General features: G+C 37.1%; 1 protein-coding gene across 1 annotated transcript; it reads right to left on the bottom strand.

The window, feature by feature from the left end:
• On the bottom strand, nt 170-16,101 carry LOC109842034 (magnesium transporter MRS2-1-like). The gene is given in 12 exon segments (XM_020410951.1): nt 170-689; nt 2,539-2,586; nt 2,686-3,018; nt 3,096-3,224; nt 6,025-6,508; nt 11,821-11,855; nt 14,256-14,408; nt 14,483-14,691; nt 15,179-15,235; nt 15,326-15,446; nt 15,663-15,698; nt 15,784-16,101. Coding segments are annotated over 12 exon segments (2,154 nt in total). The 3' UTR covers nt 170-458.

The raw sequence follows: 16,643 nt of genomic DNA, 5'->3' as shown, positions 1-16,643 counted from the left end.
CCAAACAGCACGGTCCTTCTAAAAAGGAGATGTTCATATTGGAAATCTGGGCATCACTTAAACAAGATTCGCTATAGAACAAGTCGCGCAAATCGATGCAAGGAATCACAAAAATAAAAACTAAAAAACAAATGAAGTACACCCTTCAGTTTAAGTTTGAGACTTCAAATATCAAATGATATATTATTTGATATAGTATAGAGTACCATCGAGCTCTTTACAGCAGTATCAGAATCTACTTGTGCACCTATCCATTAGGCTGAGGAGCAGGAAGAATGATATATACATCAATAGGAGTAATCAATTAAGAGCCTCAAATTCTCCTACTAAAAGAAGAATTAGAATTTGAAGAACCTCAACTCTTACCCTATAATCACCTCGTTTAAGGAAGACAGTGCAGAGATTACTATCCCCCCCCCCCCCCCCCCTCTCCATGTTGTATACTTAATGTATACCATCTACAGGGGCATTAATCTTCTGTACTTGAAATAAAACAGGAAGCAACAGAATATTATGGCACCACAAGTCCCTGTGATTATCAACACCCAGTCGAATGCACTCGGATCATTAAACAGCGGTATCTCAAAGTTCATGCCAAAGATTCCAGCGACCACACTGAAGATGGTAACGATAAATGTTGCCGTTGTCAGTATAAGCTCAAATTGGATCAGCTGATTTCGGACATTATCCTGAAAACAGAAGGAAAGTGAGTTGTCATTCAGTGCATATATTAAAATGGCGGAAAGCGTACGATATGTAATTTCGCAGAGATTAACCAAGTTAGACTCGTCATTATATAGATTTCGCAGAGATTAACCAAGTTAGACTCGTCATTATATAGATCCCCACGAAATTTTATTTCTTTAGGATCATAAATTGCTAGTTCAACTAAATGGAAATTTTGAACAAGATATTAACTTATATCATTCATTGATCAACAAATAAAGATCAACTGATCAACATTTCAGGGCACTTAAGTGATGCCAAAACTATAACTAAATTTTTTCTCAAGAAGCAAAGAGTAGAACTATAATTGTTGAACTGGAGCTTAAAGAAGAACACCCAAAGCAACATCAGTGAAGTATATGACAATAGCAGAGAGCATACACGACTGATTTGAGCCACACCACAGACGGGGATGAATGGCAAGTCTGAAGTTGAACTTGAAACCTCCCTAATTCGAAGAAACCTGAACTACTAGGGATCATTACTGTGATTATTGCTAAATTTGAACTATTCTCTTTAACTTCAAGTGAAGTGACATGAGAAAGTGTTTCTGCTACAATGTAGCTATATCATATTTACTATGATGATAATCAACATTTTTTCAACAACTTTGAGTCAAAGGCATAAGGACGTAGATGGGATGAAGCACCGAAATTGTGTTTAATTTTGATGATTACATATGGTAATTATTTAATCAATAGGATTATAGTAATTTGAATCTCCAGTTTGCAGCTTCAATCAAGAGTAGCAAATCTCCATAAGTCTGACTTTTCCCCCTCCAATAGTTGAGTTAACTATACAAAAGAAAGCGCCATTCTGGCTTAAAAAGGAAGGATAGCCACATACATGCTTAATACACAGATTATTTGTCCTCACTGTCATAATATGTGAGCTAGGGTAAGCTTTGCTGCCAAGGATAGAACGAGTGGCTCAATCCATTCAAATTTCTAACCTTGCGCCAACTATTGAAAAACCCTAGGATTAATGGTCACTAACTGAAAGGAATGTGAATAGGAGCACACTGCCACCATAACACACATCTCACACTAGCTTGCATACCCATCCAAGAAATCACACAGAACTCTAAGAAGGGACCAGGTTGACTGCGGGGCTATAAATCACACAAAACAGACACGCATTTCAATGAAATTTCAAGGTCCAGGGTGGCCTACACCTAGAGGACCAATATACATATTTTATGGTAGCTTAGACCCAGCCGGCTGATAGATAAAAACAAATCAATATTTTTACTTTTATCTAGCATCAACATGAGAAATACTGTAACCTTGGAAACCACGATAATGCATTATGAAATAAAGCAGCTCGAAGCCTAGAAACGGCAAGCAATTCCTGGTTTGATATTTATCATAATTGTTTTAAAAAAATATTTCATGAAGTCTTATGTTCTACTGCCAAGCAAATTTAGGTGAAAGGCTTTGATTATGTTTTTGTTTTCACTAGACAAGAAGGGCCATGATACAATGATTACCTTTGCCCCAAATATAGAAACATGGTTGCATTTTGCACAGACTTATAATTATCAGCAAAACCTAACTAGATATATACTTGCTTTCTTTAAGATTTTAATTAGGGCAAGTGGATGCAAGGAAAATTGATGTGCAGAATTTCTGGTTGACTATTCACTAGCCAACTTAGATCACAGTCTGCAATGTACTTTCCCTGTCTTCACTTCCTCAGCATCCACATACAGCCATATATGGTCATAGAATATTAGCTTATCATGTTATCACAGCCAAACATGGTGTAGCTTTGATCACATACTTAAAAAAAGGAAAGAAAAGGGTAAATTACCAGTTGAATGTTTATGAAATCTTCTGTGTCATCAATGTACTCCTTTAGCTGAAAAAATAAAGTAGACAACAAATTTTAGAATCAAGACCACAACAATGTTGACAAAGGATAAACAGAAGATTAAACTTGCTAAGAAACACAAGTTACCGAAGTTAATTTGTTAAGAGTGCTATCAATGACCACGAAATAAGCTTCCAACAACATCTCCAGCTCTTCTATATTTTCTTTGGTACTGTCTGAACTTTTCATACTACTGTGCCTGCTTCTAGCAAAGCTTAGTGCCTTCTCAAGTCTTCGTGACTCAGGTGGTGAAGACACAGGAGAAACTGGAGCAGAAACAGACACCCCAGGCCCAGTAGAACTGTACCCTTGTAATGATTGATCACCAAAAAATGATTCCATACGCCTTTTCTTTTCAGTCAGATACATTTCAGCCATATCACCATCATCATCCATTAGTTGCTCTATTTCATCCCTAACCTATAAAAAGAAGATTAAAGAAATAAGATGAGCGAAAAAAAAAACTAATTCAAATGGCATTGCATTATAAGCTCTACCTTCTGTACTCTCCGTGTTAATGCAACTAGTCGACTTTTCAAACGACGGACTCGTTCTAGGTTCAGGGTACTGATCTTTGATGTGAGCTCATCTAACAAGGGATATGCCTCGATTTCTAGTTCAGCTGCCTGATAAATGACAAAATTCCAGTCCCTTGACTATTTATAGACTAGAAAATGCAAATAAATATTGCTAAAAACTAAAGCACGAAACAAAATTAATTTGAAGCTTAAACACATGATAGGCAGATAGCACATGAAAGGTTAACATGATGGACTTACTCTACAGTATAGAACAGGGAAAATATATAGGGAATAGGACATAGCATTCAGAACTCCAAAGCAACTAGAGCATAAAAAGAAGGAAAGCTCCATATGGAGGGAAAAATACAACGAGAAAGCTTGTATATTTGATTTGTAAACAGCCTAAACAGATCAGAAAGTCCATGGCGAAGCTTTCATTTTCTACAGAAATGAAAAAACAAAAAAGCAAACGCATAACGAGGAGAGGGGATAAACACACTACAAACAGTCAATGTCTTCTACGTTGGCATGATTCATATTTTTGGTGAGATCCTTAATCTTGTGATGATGAAATGATAATTTTTCAAGAATGAACTACATGTCAAATTGTAGCATGCTTGTTAGTAAATTAGTTGAGCTTTTAATTTTTCTTAAAAGATAAACTTTGAAATCATGTTCCTATTTATAAAATTATTATGGAATCTTTTTATATTTGTTTAAAATCAAAAACCAACAAAACACGTAACTTACATTATGTGCTACATTGTATCGGGTTTAAGTTATGGAGAGGAAGGATGCTATGTTATATGCTAAGTTACACGGGTATAGGTGCGGCGGGTGTGCAAGACATGGCAAATTTGTGAAAGGAAGGGTACAAGGACACAGCTATATATATATATATATATATATAAGAGCAACATTATTTTTTTATTTCATGTGCTATGAAGAAAAATTCCTATAACACTTATATGTCTTTAATAATATAGATTTATAAATTAGAAAAGTGCTTGTTTTTTAATTTGATATCCAAAAGTCACTTTACAATCATAGTTTTGAACTGGGTACGAGCCAAAATGAACCCAACTTATATCCAACGAGTTTCAAGAATCACAAAGAATTGCATGTGAAGTGTATGATATGCATCCAAGAAGTATATGACGAATGTTTTAAATTATAACATGTGTTATATAATTGGGTACACATTTGAATAGGTGTATGCAAATATTCAAGAAGTGTCCCCTAAAGTTTCGGTGTTGGGTATGGGTACGACACGGTACGGCTCCAAATAGAAGTACCCATGCAATATGTTATCGTTATCTTCAACAATGCTCAACAATAAGTATCCAGTACAAAGAATAAAATTGATAAGTAAACGATGATTATCACAATGAAATGTGATTTGTAGACACGATGTTATTTGCTTTTGCAAATAAATGGATTCCAGGATACCGCATTTTTCAAATTTCTATATTATATAAATAATGAACTTAAACCCAATTGTCTACTTCTCATCGATTCCGATTCTAGGGTTCTTGGTGTGTTGGATACTTGAACACTTAGTCAGCAAACCCAATATAATGCTTTCATGTAGTTATAATCTGTACACTGCAAACTCAGTACTCTTATAGTGTCATGTCAATACTAAATTGTATCAAGTAGGCTCTAATACGTCTTATTAACAGTGTGTTGTCATATGGACACATGATACATGTGTCAAGTGTACTAAAGTGTCCAACATGCAATTTCTAAGGAGGAGGAACAAGAGATATGCATGTGTGCGTGTGTGCATGTGTTGATCCATAACGTATGGAACAATAATCTCTATGCAACGATATTTGTTTACTTATTCATGATATTAGGACTCGACTAACAAAAGTATGACTTGGATGGATGACATAGGTAGTAATATAACACTCGTTAACACTTCTTCAAATTCTCCCTGTTAGGGATTCACTTTACTAATCGGCGGAACCACACAGTTCTCAACATATGTATAGCGAAAGATAAAGAACTCAACAAAAATAAAGAATAGAAAATCAACCAGTGAGACACGAGATTCAACAGAGGTTCACCCCAAACTTGGCTAGGTTCTTGGCAGAGCAGATTTTCGTTCTCTCGAGAAAATCTGATAGATTTATTTAGCTCTCTTTATAAGCATTCAATCTTTCTATGTTTTCTCACTGTCTAGAAACCAGAAAACATGTATATATAGGGTTAAAACCCTAACTCGAACACAAATGTACTATAATACGCCTGCACCATATGAAAATTTTGTTGGGATGGCGCTTCAGGCTTCAGATCAAATTCTTTCATACTGCAAAATGCAAACATCTGGTGGTGACTAAAAAAATCTCCACATGGCATCACTTCCATTGTATGTACATTCTAGAATTTCTTTAAGCTTCTCGCTTATCAAATGATAACGCATTCTTCTTTTCCAGTTACATGAGAAGTGTGTGACTCATAAGATATACTCGCCAAAGATCATTTAGTATCCCAGTGTTCAATAGAGAATATGCTCGATAATACTACACTGCCAAAACCAAACTACACCGTGTCATCCTTAGATGCGATTCAAACCTCAAAACATTTAATTATTATGTTCCTAGTGTAACACAACACCTAGCAAACGCTCTCCCTTTTTTACATTCCTCGTCTGATTCCACACTATCACGTTATCGTTATCAGTAACTACTATCAACAACCTGAACCCCAAATGCAAAAGGTTTCCCTTGTAACTTGCAAATAGACCCCAGAACCAATTGCAGCCAATAAAATCATCCACAAAGGTCTACCGTATCACACGCAATTACAGCTCAAAATGCAAACTTTAGAGGATAATCACTTTCCCAGTAAAAATAAATAAATAAATAAATAGACCCTAGGATCTCACAGAGAAACGAACCTGAGCATCGAGGAAAGTACAAGCAGCCTCGAGCGCAACCTCAAGCGCCCGGAACTCAAAAGGCAAAGTCCCGTGAAGCTCATTTCAGCTCTCGACCGAATTGTTCCCCGCCATCAGCCGCCGCTGAAGCTCCACCACATACTGAATCACATACCCGTCAAGAGAATTGAGAAGCAAAACCTCATCTGCAGTGATTATGCATCTGATCTGCTCGAGATTGACAACAATCGCCTTCTCTCGACCGAGAATCGTGGAGGGGTAAACAAAGAGGGGATCGAGGAGCCGGAGATCGCGCGCGGGGAGATCGCAGCGCCGCATCATGGTGAACTTGTCGACCTCGATGACCTGCGATTGGCCGGTGGCGGGGGGAGGGTGTCCGAGGGGCGTGAACGGAATTTTTCCAGTGGGGTCCACACAGGCGGAGAGTACTGGATTCAGATGAGTAGCAACGGGGTTTTGGAGTCTTGGGGGTATAAAACCTGAGCTCGATTTTCACCACTAAAACTGGATTGCTTCATCCGTCTCGCTGGTTCTGTCGGATTCATCCAATTAGGGTCTGTTTGTTTGCCTATTTCTCAGAACAATTGTTTTGGGAGTGTTTGGTTTGCTAAAAAAAAAAAGAAGGAAATTAAAGAAATGAAGATGAGATGAGTTGTCACCTTATTATAGGATGATGTGAGTGATTTTTTAAGAAAACTTGTTTTGATGTTGTTTGGTTGGCGAAAAAAATAAGGAAATAAATTATAAGAAACATATTTCTTGTAATAGGTTGTTTTCTTTTGTTTGGTTCGTTCTTAAAAATAAGAAAATAGATGAGATGAGATGAGTTGTCATTATATTATTGGATGATGTAACTCACACTTAAGGAAATTGTTTTCCTAGCTTTTTGGGAGGAAATGGGTGAAAATAAAATGTTAATGAGATGAAATGAGTTGTCACCATCTTATTGGATGATGTGAGTGATTTGAAATGATAAGATGAGTTGAGTTGATGGGCTGTTTGGATATGTTTTTTTGGGTGGTAAAAAAGGAGAAAGCTGCCAAAAATGTTAGCTTTTTGGCAGCTTTCCCCCAAAATCACCTTTTTAAGAGGTGATTTTGGGGGAAAGCTGCCAAAAAACTAACATTTTTGACAGCTTTCCACACTCTTACCACCCAAAAAACAGGAACCAAACAGCCTCTAAGTGATGTTGTGGATAAAAATAATATTTTATTAGATATGATGGATGAGTTGTTAGATGAAAATAATATTTTATTAGATGTGGTGGATGAGTTGTTGGATGAAAATAATATTTTATTAGATGTGATGGATGAGTTGTTGGATAAAAATAATATTTTATTAGATATTATGATATTATGAGTGAGTTTTAGGGATGAAAATGGATGAAATTGTACTTTTTGAGTTTTCTTGGTTTTCATTTCTATTTCTTGGTTTTTTAGGAAATAACCAAACAGGCCCTTACCAGACCAATCTCATGAAAGGGTTTTTGCTTTGCAAGCTACTACCGTGTGTGCCCCTGTAACGTACAGCCTCTTAATTTTTTTAATTAAGCACTGTATTTTAAACTTATTTTTTTCTAAGTTTTAATACATTTAATTTAATTATTATTTGTTTAAAATTAAAAATCATATTCATTCTTGTTGATGCTCAATATCAAACAGCCAATTAATCCAGAAGAGGATGGTTGCGGGGTGATGAAGGATGATGGAGGACCCGCTCCCTTCTTCGACTTTATGCTTAGTTCTTGAACGAGGATTTGATGTTCACACCAGACAAGAAGAACCCGTGAGAGGGCGGGGACCGGTTCCCCCATGATTCCTCCGACTGTCAAGTTAGTTGATGAACTTAAGCTCGAGCGGAGTTTAGAATTGTATGTTCTTATGCTATATGCATTAGAGATTATCATCTCTCAGGTTTAGATCCGGAGGAAGATTTAAAATGCTCTAAGAGTCTTTTGTTAGGTTCGATTCTCCTCCCTTTTGGCGGTGAACCGCCTTCATCTCTAGAGTGGATGTCTATGGCAGACTGGTTATTTCGGCCATACAGAGTGACGGTGACAAAGTGTGAGCTTGAAGGTGAGTCATCCCTTGCCCTACAGGTATCGGCTGACGACTGGAGGGGAAGTTATTTCAACATGAGAGATGGTGTCTCCGCGATGTCCGTGAAGTGACTTGTGAGTGTGGCAGAAGTCACGTGGGCATACTGAGTCGTCCCTTGCTTCACAGATGCCGGCTGACGATTGGAGAGGGAGTTACTTCATTATGGGAGAGAGTGTCTCCGCATTTTTCTAGGAAGTGGTTGAATTGACAAGTCATGGAGATCTGTCAGACCAAAATCTGGATAAGGCTTGTCCAAAGTGGACTGAGGCGTCAACATTTGCTCTGGGGGAGAGGCTTGAGGCCGGGGTCGAGCTCTCAATTTAGTTGACAGCAGGGAATGTCCCTTAAGTCGTTTTTGAGAAATGCCCCATTGAGTGGTCGAGTGCCCTGAATAGGGTTGTCCTCGATGATAGGGTCGACCGATACCGTCTTTCGTGTTGACTCAGAAATGTCAGCCTGTTCGACTGGTTGGAATGTCGTCTTGCATTAGCTAAGAATCGTCTTTCGAGTCGATATAAAGATGTCGACTCGTCCGGGAGGTCAGGATCTCTCGTGTCGAATCATATCGCCTTTCATGTCGACACCAGAGTGTCGGCTTGATGAGTTGGCAGATCCGAGGACTCCATGATTGTGCCTTGGGTTTATTCCTGATAAGGTTCCAAGGGCTTGAAATTCGACTGAGAAGTCGAATGCCTAGAACTCTTGAGAGTTGACTAGGGCTCTTATTGCATTATTTTATAAATACTGTTTCTTGGGTGAGTAAATACCATAAGGACTCTCTTATACTTAAAGAAGGATCTAAGTTTTAATATATTTAATATATAAATCACACCTGCTCCTTTATACTTAAAGAAGCATTCAAGTTTTAATACATTTAATTTAGTTTGCAATTTATAATACAGTAAATTACTGTAACATAAACAGTAACTTATAGTATTTGCTGTAGTATAAACAGTAACTCTTTGGATTTTCCTTTAAGCATAGAGGAGTAGATGACTCAACTAGTATTTTACCACGTCCGATGGTGGACGTATGAGTGTTATTTCTCACACATTATTGATTTCCTTGATTTATAATTTTGAGTGCTACTTTCCTCTCCCTTATTCTTATTGTTTACCCCTATTTTGTTCTCTTATTTTTTTTCTTACTTTTCATAATATTTAATTTTTCATTATAAAAAACAGTATGAAATTTGACGATATGTCATATTATTAAACTTCAACACCAAAAAGGACAATCAAAAGTATAACCATTCACCATGTTTACACCTATAACTGCTACATTTTTAGTAGAACTACATATTTTGATTCTCATGTGAAGCCTATTTTTCACCTAGTTACAAATTTAATAAAAAAGCACGATACAATTTGACGTTACGTCCATTCAGAGCACAAATCATATACATCTAAAGGCGTCAATGTTATATAATTTTAATTAAAAAGTACTATAAAGCATGTTTGAGAAACTTAATCATTTGTTGAGATAAACTGGAGGAACTAGCAAATAATTTCAATGTCAAAGGAAATTGTTATTTCAGCAGCCATTGCATTCGTAAACTAATTCTTAAGTAACTTCAAATTGCTTGCTCAAGGAGAAATGCATAAGCAAACATAGTTTATTTTATCATAGGATGGACTATAATATACTATAGAATTAGCTGCGCAATTGGGACTGCCAAATTCTACAATAACATGGGCTAAATACCCATATTGGTATTTTAATTCTACCATATTTACCAAGAAGGTATTTTAATTAGGCAAATCTGCTTTAAGGTATTATAATTGATTCAACTTACCAACAAGACCATTTTTCTCGTCGGCGACCAGTTTTCCGGCGAGAGCTCGTCACGTGTGTGACACGTGATGACTTAAAATGTTATTTATCTGCTGATGTGGCACGGATCTGTCCTATTTTGGGTGAATTGGGATTTTTAGAGGGTTAATTCCCGTATTTATATACTGCAACGTTAGAAAATCCGTGCCATATCAGCAGCTAAAAACAGTTTAAGTCATCACGTGCCACGCACGTGACGAGCTCTAGCCGGAAAGCTGGTCGCCGGCGAGAAAAAGGACATTGTTGGTAAGTTAAACCAATTAAAATGCCTTAAAGCAGGTTTGCCTAATTAAAATACCTTCTTGGTAAATAGGGTGGAATTAAAATACCAATATGGGTATTTAGCCCAATAACATGTGATAGATATGGGTGCTCTATTAACTTCCCGTAATCTCTTCTTCAGAAAAGATGTCGAACAAAAAAAAAAAAAAGATATCAAATGTGAGTAATTCGTAACTATTGAGGATCCACACTTCAATTTTCTATCTATCCCAAATTATTTATATTTCGAATCTTTAACGGAGAAATTTGATAATGGAAAGAACGTCGAGGCAAAGATTGCCACCATGATCAAAAGAACTGAAGTACGGAGAGGGAAAAAAAATAACACAAAATTTTTATCACTAAAAGTCTTGTAGCATTAAGTGAATCAAGAAAGTCAATACGCCATGCAATAAGCATTTAAAATTTTGGATTTTTTTGCCGAATGCTCTTTTGATATTACCCCAAGCCTTTTCCATAGCAGTCTTTAATTAGATTCAAGGATAAATTTAAAAAAAAATTATTATTTTTAAAAAATAATTAGTAAAAATGATCTTTTTGCTAAATAATTAGCAAATTCGACCTTTTTTTAGCCAGCTCATCAATGCTGGCCAAGAAAAGTGTTAATTTTGTAAAATTTGATGTTGAAAATACACGGACCACTAGTCCTATGTGTTTAGAGTTCACTAATCACCTCCTAAGCACAACCTAGAAAGCACACGACACTAGTAGTCCTGTGTGTTTTACAGAAAACCCAAACCATGCACGCTTCTATTCCAACTTATATCCAGCGTATATACAATATTTCCTGTGCATAAAAAATTTAAATTCACCTCATATACATATCTAAATAGTATAATCCCTCTATAAATCTGATTCCTGCAAAGGAGGACCAATTTGCTCCGCTATAGTCAGATGTTGATCAATCCATCTGTATATGTGTTGATGATACATATTTTTCTAGTTTATCTGATGTCCATCTTTGTTGACTTCTCTATTCTTTTAACTTCTTGTGGAACATGATGTGCCAAACCAAACTTCTAAGCATGCGATTCGGCATATGCATCTCCATAATTTTAAAGCATATGAGAGGAACTCTTGCTCTCCAGATAGCTTGCCCCTCCGTGCAAATTAGTGGTAGATGAGGTAGGAGCTCACGGTAGGCTACCACTTGAACTAGAAAATATTCCACATATTAGTAACTCTTAAAAAGTGGTTGGTAGATTAAATTTTCTTAAATTAAAATTCGATACCTAATAAAATTTCAAGCGATCAAGCTCATTTGTAAAAGTCTAGTTGTCTTGCCGGGGTCTCATCATAGCATTTTTAGACGTTCCGTCTGCTTAAATGATCAAAGTTTAGCATCTAATACCATTAAAATTTTAAATCAAGTTTGCATTAGTTAGATTCAAAAGTGCTTGCCTGCAGCTCTGTCCAACTAAAACTCATTTCCCGCATAATCTTGGTTTCAAAACTAGTCTCTCCCACGCCCAAACTTGTAATAAAGTCAGACACCCCTTGAGCTCTTTATTTTGTCTAAAAGCCACTTTGGACATTTCTCTATATAGGTATGCTAAAACAGCACTATCCTATGATAATGTACCTCAAGTGTCCAAGTTCTCGAGAAGTGGTAACCACCTATCATATTAAAAAATACATTTAGTTCTATTCAAGTAAACAATTCAATTATATAAATATTCAAATTATAAATTATATTACCTCAAATGCACTCTATATTTACTAGAATTAGGAAATAGAAGCGTCCCGATCATGTGCAAAATATATGCTTGTGTATATTGCTGGATCATGACTTGGGATACATCTTCTGGCAACGGGTGTGAGAAACACTGCTAGAAATGAGACTTTTAGCGACGAACAAATCCGTCGCTAAAAGTCGAAAATCCGTCGCTAAAAGTTTTAGCGACGGAAAAAATAAAATTCCGTCGCCAAAATACCGTCAGTACATTGAGGGTAGCTAAAATTACTTTTAGCGACGGATTTTCCGTCGCTAAAAGTTAGCGACGGAAAATTAGCAACGGAAAATCCGTCGTTCTATTTTCTATTTTTTTAAAAAAAAGAAAAAATTCCGTCGCTAATGTAACTTTTAGCGACGGAAAATCCGTGGAAAATCCGTCGCTAATGTATCTTTTAGCGACGGAAAATCCGTCGCTAATGCTTCTTTTAGCAATGGAAATATCCGTCGCTAAAAGTTACAATAGCGATGGAAAAATCGTCGCTATTAGCATGTCCCCGTGTATGTTTTCCGTCGCTAAAAGGGTCTATAGCGACGGTTAATCCGTGGCTAAATATTTCTAATATTTTTTAAAAATTATTTTAAAAATTGAAAAAACCTGTACAATAATATAATAAATTTAAAACCATGTTCAATCAGCAGTATAATATTCATTCCCACGCATATATAACATATATTTTAATAAAAATATCCCAACATAATTAAAATTATTTATACAACACACACCATGATAAATATTGTTTATACAACACACACTCATTGTTTTCAAAGGTAAAAAAAACAAATCAGTCCTTCTGATCATCATCATCCTCATCACAAGCTCCACCTTGTCTAGAAGTTCAAGCCTGCAAATATAAATCAAACGTTAACAATATGGCATGACATGCAAGTATAGCAATAAGAGAGAGTATCATGGCATATTCTTCTGTATTATACGCACGCACATATTCTTATATACACGCACGCACGCGTACACACACCAAATCCGCACCTCCCCCCTCAACCACGACCAAATCCACACCAAAGCCGCCACCCACCCACCCACCACGACCAAACCTGACACCAACCAATCAAATAACGCTCACCACAACACAACACAACATAACAACAACATCACCACCACCACAAATCTCCCAACACCACCCACCAACCACACTCAACCCCCACCCCCTCCATCACCACCACCATCAGCAAATCCTCATTCCTTCATCCTTGCAACATCCGCTAGTAGGTAAACTAAGAATGGCTCCCGCTAGTAGGTAAACTAAGAATGGCTCGGAGTTATCATTACTAAAGTTGGAAAATATAATCAACAAGAACATTAAGGCACCAACAAGACATTAGGTAAAACAACACCATCATCAAAAACACCCATACAAACACCACACAGACCAAAAGCCAAGAATCTTGCTCCTAAGAATAAGAAGTTCCCATTTCTAGATCAGCCTAATTATGATCCGTCAACAAATGAACTCCCAAATCTCCCAACCCCACTAGGAAGGTGATAAATCTCTCTCTGCATGTAATTAGGAGGCAACCACCATTTATCCAGATGCTTGGACACCAATCAGCTGGAAGACTACATAGATACAAGCAACATGAGTAGAGATACAGGCCTATTTTTCTCGGGTTCATGGGAAAGGTCAAGGGTTGTATTACTTAATTTGTATCATCAACTGAGGCGTCTACTTGGTCAAAGAAGGAGACTTCTTTGTCAAAGAAGTTAGGCATTAAGAAAAAATAAGGTAGCTTTGTTAAACACGAGGGCGGCTGAGTTCCCACAACAAAACAAAAAAAAAATTTATCCAACATTGATGAGCATTTCATTAACCTGAGGGGAACAGTACTGTTAAGAGACAAAAAAAATTCTGCAGTCACCAACTCCTAGCTTCATCTTCGTCCAGAACACTCATAAAGCATAAGCATCTATGCAAGCCTAATTTGTGTAGTTTATCGCGCAATTGTCATGTTTTGTCCTGTGAATATTTTTCTGCAAAATGAGTATGCCCGCTTCTCTTCCAGATGAGACCACCATCGTAAAAAAAAGGGAAGGAATTATCATTGGACAAGTCATGCTTTAATTTACATGTTTTACCTGTAAACTAGTCCAAAATAATAGAAATAAAATCTGGCACTGTTCTAGATCGATCTCTTTATTTCTCTCGAAACACAAAGTTTTGGTGTATCTTATTTTCATTTTGTTAGCTGCACCTAAATAATGGGTGGAGGCCCCAGGAAAGGTTTCTTCTTTGTTGTTTATGATAAGTTCATCAACAAGAATTTACATGTTCCTTCCATGAATTTGGAAATGCTAGGTATATGTTGTTCAGCAACAACCATATTTCAATATTCGAAATATGTTTACCATTTCGCAAAAAAACAATTAGATGTAACCTAGATGCTGTAGTAGATTTTCTATATTGACTAGTTAAAATTGCCTACACAGCAAAAGAACGAACAAATGTAAGCAGCAGATAAAACTATAAAGAAAAAGGGTAGAAATAAACTTTACCTCCCCAGCAAATAATCGAGGTCTAAGACCAAGGGCAGAACAAGGAGCATCAAGAAGAACCTGGTCGAAACTATTAGGCATATATCCCTTTGAAATTTCAACTCTTGCGCCCATACAATTTCTTCCCGGCCCATTTCTCATTCTGCGTGCATCTTTCCTAAGGTCGGCTTTGCTTAGATATCTTCCATTACTTGTTTTTCCACTGCTGGCTGAATTGAAGAATGACAAGAATGATAGTCATCAAGGATTTAGATCAATAAAGCATGAATGTTAAGAGTATGGCATGAGTAGTTTAACCCTTCTATAGTACTTATTAGTACTAAAGCTGCGGAAAAATATCCTAAAAGAAATAATTTGTTATTGAAGATTTAATCACTACCATTATACATGAATAACACTAACACAAAACACTGTTGGTAGTTAAATTATCTGACCATGCTCCAGAGATTGAAAATTCTAAATAGCCACAAGACAAACATAAAGTGGTACTTCTATATTTTACACACATATGTCATTAACGCAATCACTCTACAATCTGGAAAGCAAGTAAAATTTATCTAGAGGCACAGAAGCAGGTAGGTTAACAAATACAAAGGTTCTAAAAAATTAAATCATTCGACTAAGAATGACAATTTCATTTAAAAAAAGAGGATGAAATTAAGTTTGTAAATTGTAACTGCTCTTTAGTGTGCTTACACTCATTTTCTGCATCTTGGAGTTTCTTGCATAGCTGCTTTTTCTCCTCTTGTTCAACTAAAATGTTTCAACCTTAACTAGGTGAAGGATCCTGCAAAAAATCAAAAGAGGATTCAATTCCAAAGACTAGCATTCTACAACAAAAACCAGTGCTAGAACCTCTAAGGTTTACATGAAAAAAGATGCCAGAAACATGCTCGATAAAATGACACATTGAGGAAGCTAAAAAATCCTTGAGGTCGATGCATACAGATTGGGTAACGATTACCTGTAACACAAAAACGAAAAGGGAGAAGGAATTTGTCTCAACGAAGAATTATCATCCTCGGAGATTGGGTAACGATTCGCCGGCTCCATCATACACTGACCCCAAAAAAGAGAAGAAAGGTAAAAAAACCTTTTATAAATTAAAAATGAAAATAAAACCTAAAAGCAAACAAAAAGGGATAAATTATTACCTCCTGAAGCGTTGAGTAGGAGACACCGCATTCATCATCTGCTCCTTCTTCTTATTCACCAACTGCATCATTCACCATAATCTTGATTAGATTAACCTAAATTCCAGGGTTTTAGAGAGGGAGATCCTTAATTAACGAATTAATTACCTCCGCTTGTTTCTCGTCGTCGTTCTTCTTCAAAGACTCCATCTTCGAACACGAAAGCAGAGGAGGCAAGCGGGAAAATGGGTTCTTGTCACCAGCTATCGGAGAACGAGGCACATCGAGAGGAGTGTCAGGGCTCAACCTTTTCCCTCTCTCGCTACTCTTTTCATCATACGGAAGCAGCCGCTTCTTTTTCTGGAGCCAGCGAGGGAAGAAATCTGAGAGAGTGGAATCTGGGTCGGTGGTCTTTAGCTTAATCAGAGCCTCCGCCGCCTCGAGTTCGTCGGCGGTGAACTCTGAAGACGAGGAGGAGGAAGCCATCATCGTTCTTGATTTTGAGAAGGGGGGAGAGAGAGAGAGGGTGATGAAATTTGGGGACTTGAGAGGGTGCGGGGTGGAGGGGGTTAAGGATTTGAGAGGGTGATGAAATTTTCGGGGATGAATTTTTTGGCGGTAGGATGAATTTTTTGGGGAGAACGGATTGAAAAAAGCCCGCGCCTAAAAAAAATTCTCTTTTTTGGTTTTAGGGACGGAAATTTCCGTCGCTATAACCCATTTTAGCGACGGAAATTTCTCAACGGTACATTTCTGTCGAGAAAGTAATGGCGACGGAAATTTTTCGTCGGCAATAGTAAAATTTCCGTCGGCAAAACTTTTTTGCCGACGGAAATATAGCGATGGTAAATTCCGTCGCTATAACATGACTTATAACGACAGAATTTTCCGTCGCTAAAGTTCCGTGGGCAATAGTTCATTTTCTAGCAGTGAAAGTATCTTTTAGCCACTTCATTCTAACATCCATTGGGCAATGAGGGTGACGCTACTCCCAACAACTTCTCACAAACTTGGCGTCATGCATGTCT

This window comes from Asparagus officinalis, chromosome 5 (genome assembly GCF_001876935.1).
Source record: "Asparagus officinalis chromosome 5, Aspof.V1, whole genome shotgun sequence".
Classification (NCBI taxonomy): domain Eukaryota; kingdom Viridiplantae; phylum Streptophyta; class Magnoliopsida; order Asparagales; family Asparagaceae; genus Asparagus; species Asparagus officinalis.
Note: the sequence above shows the minus strand (reverse complement) of the source record. Positions and strands in the feature narration are given on the sequence as shown.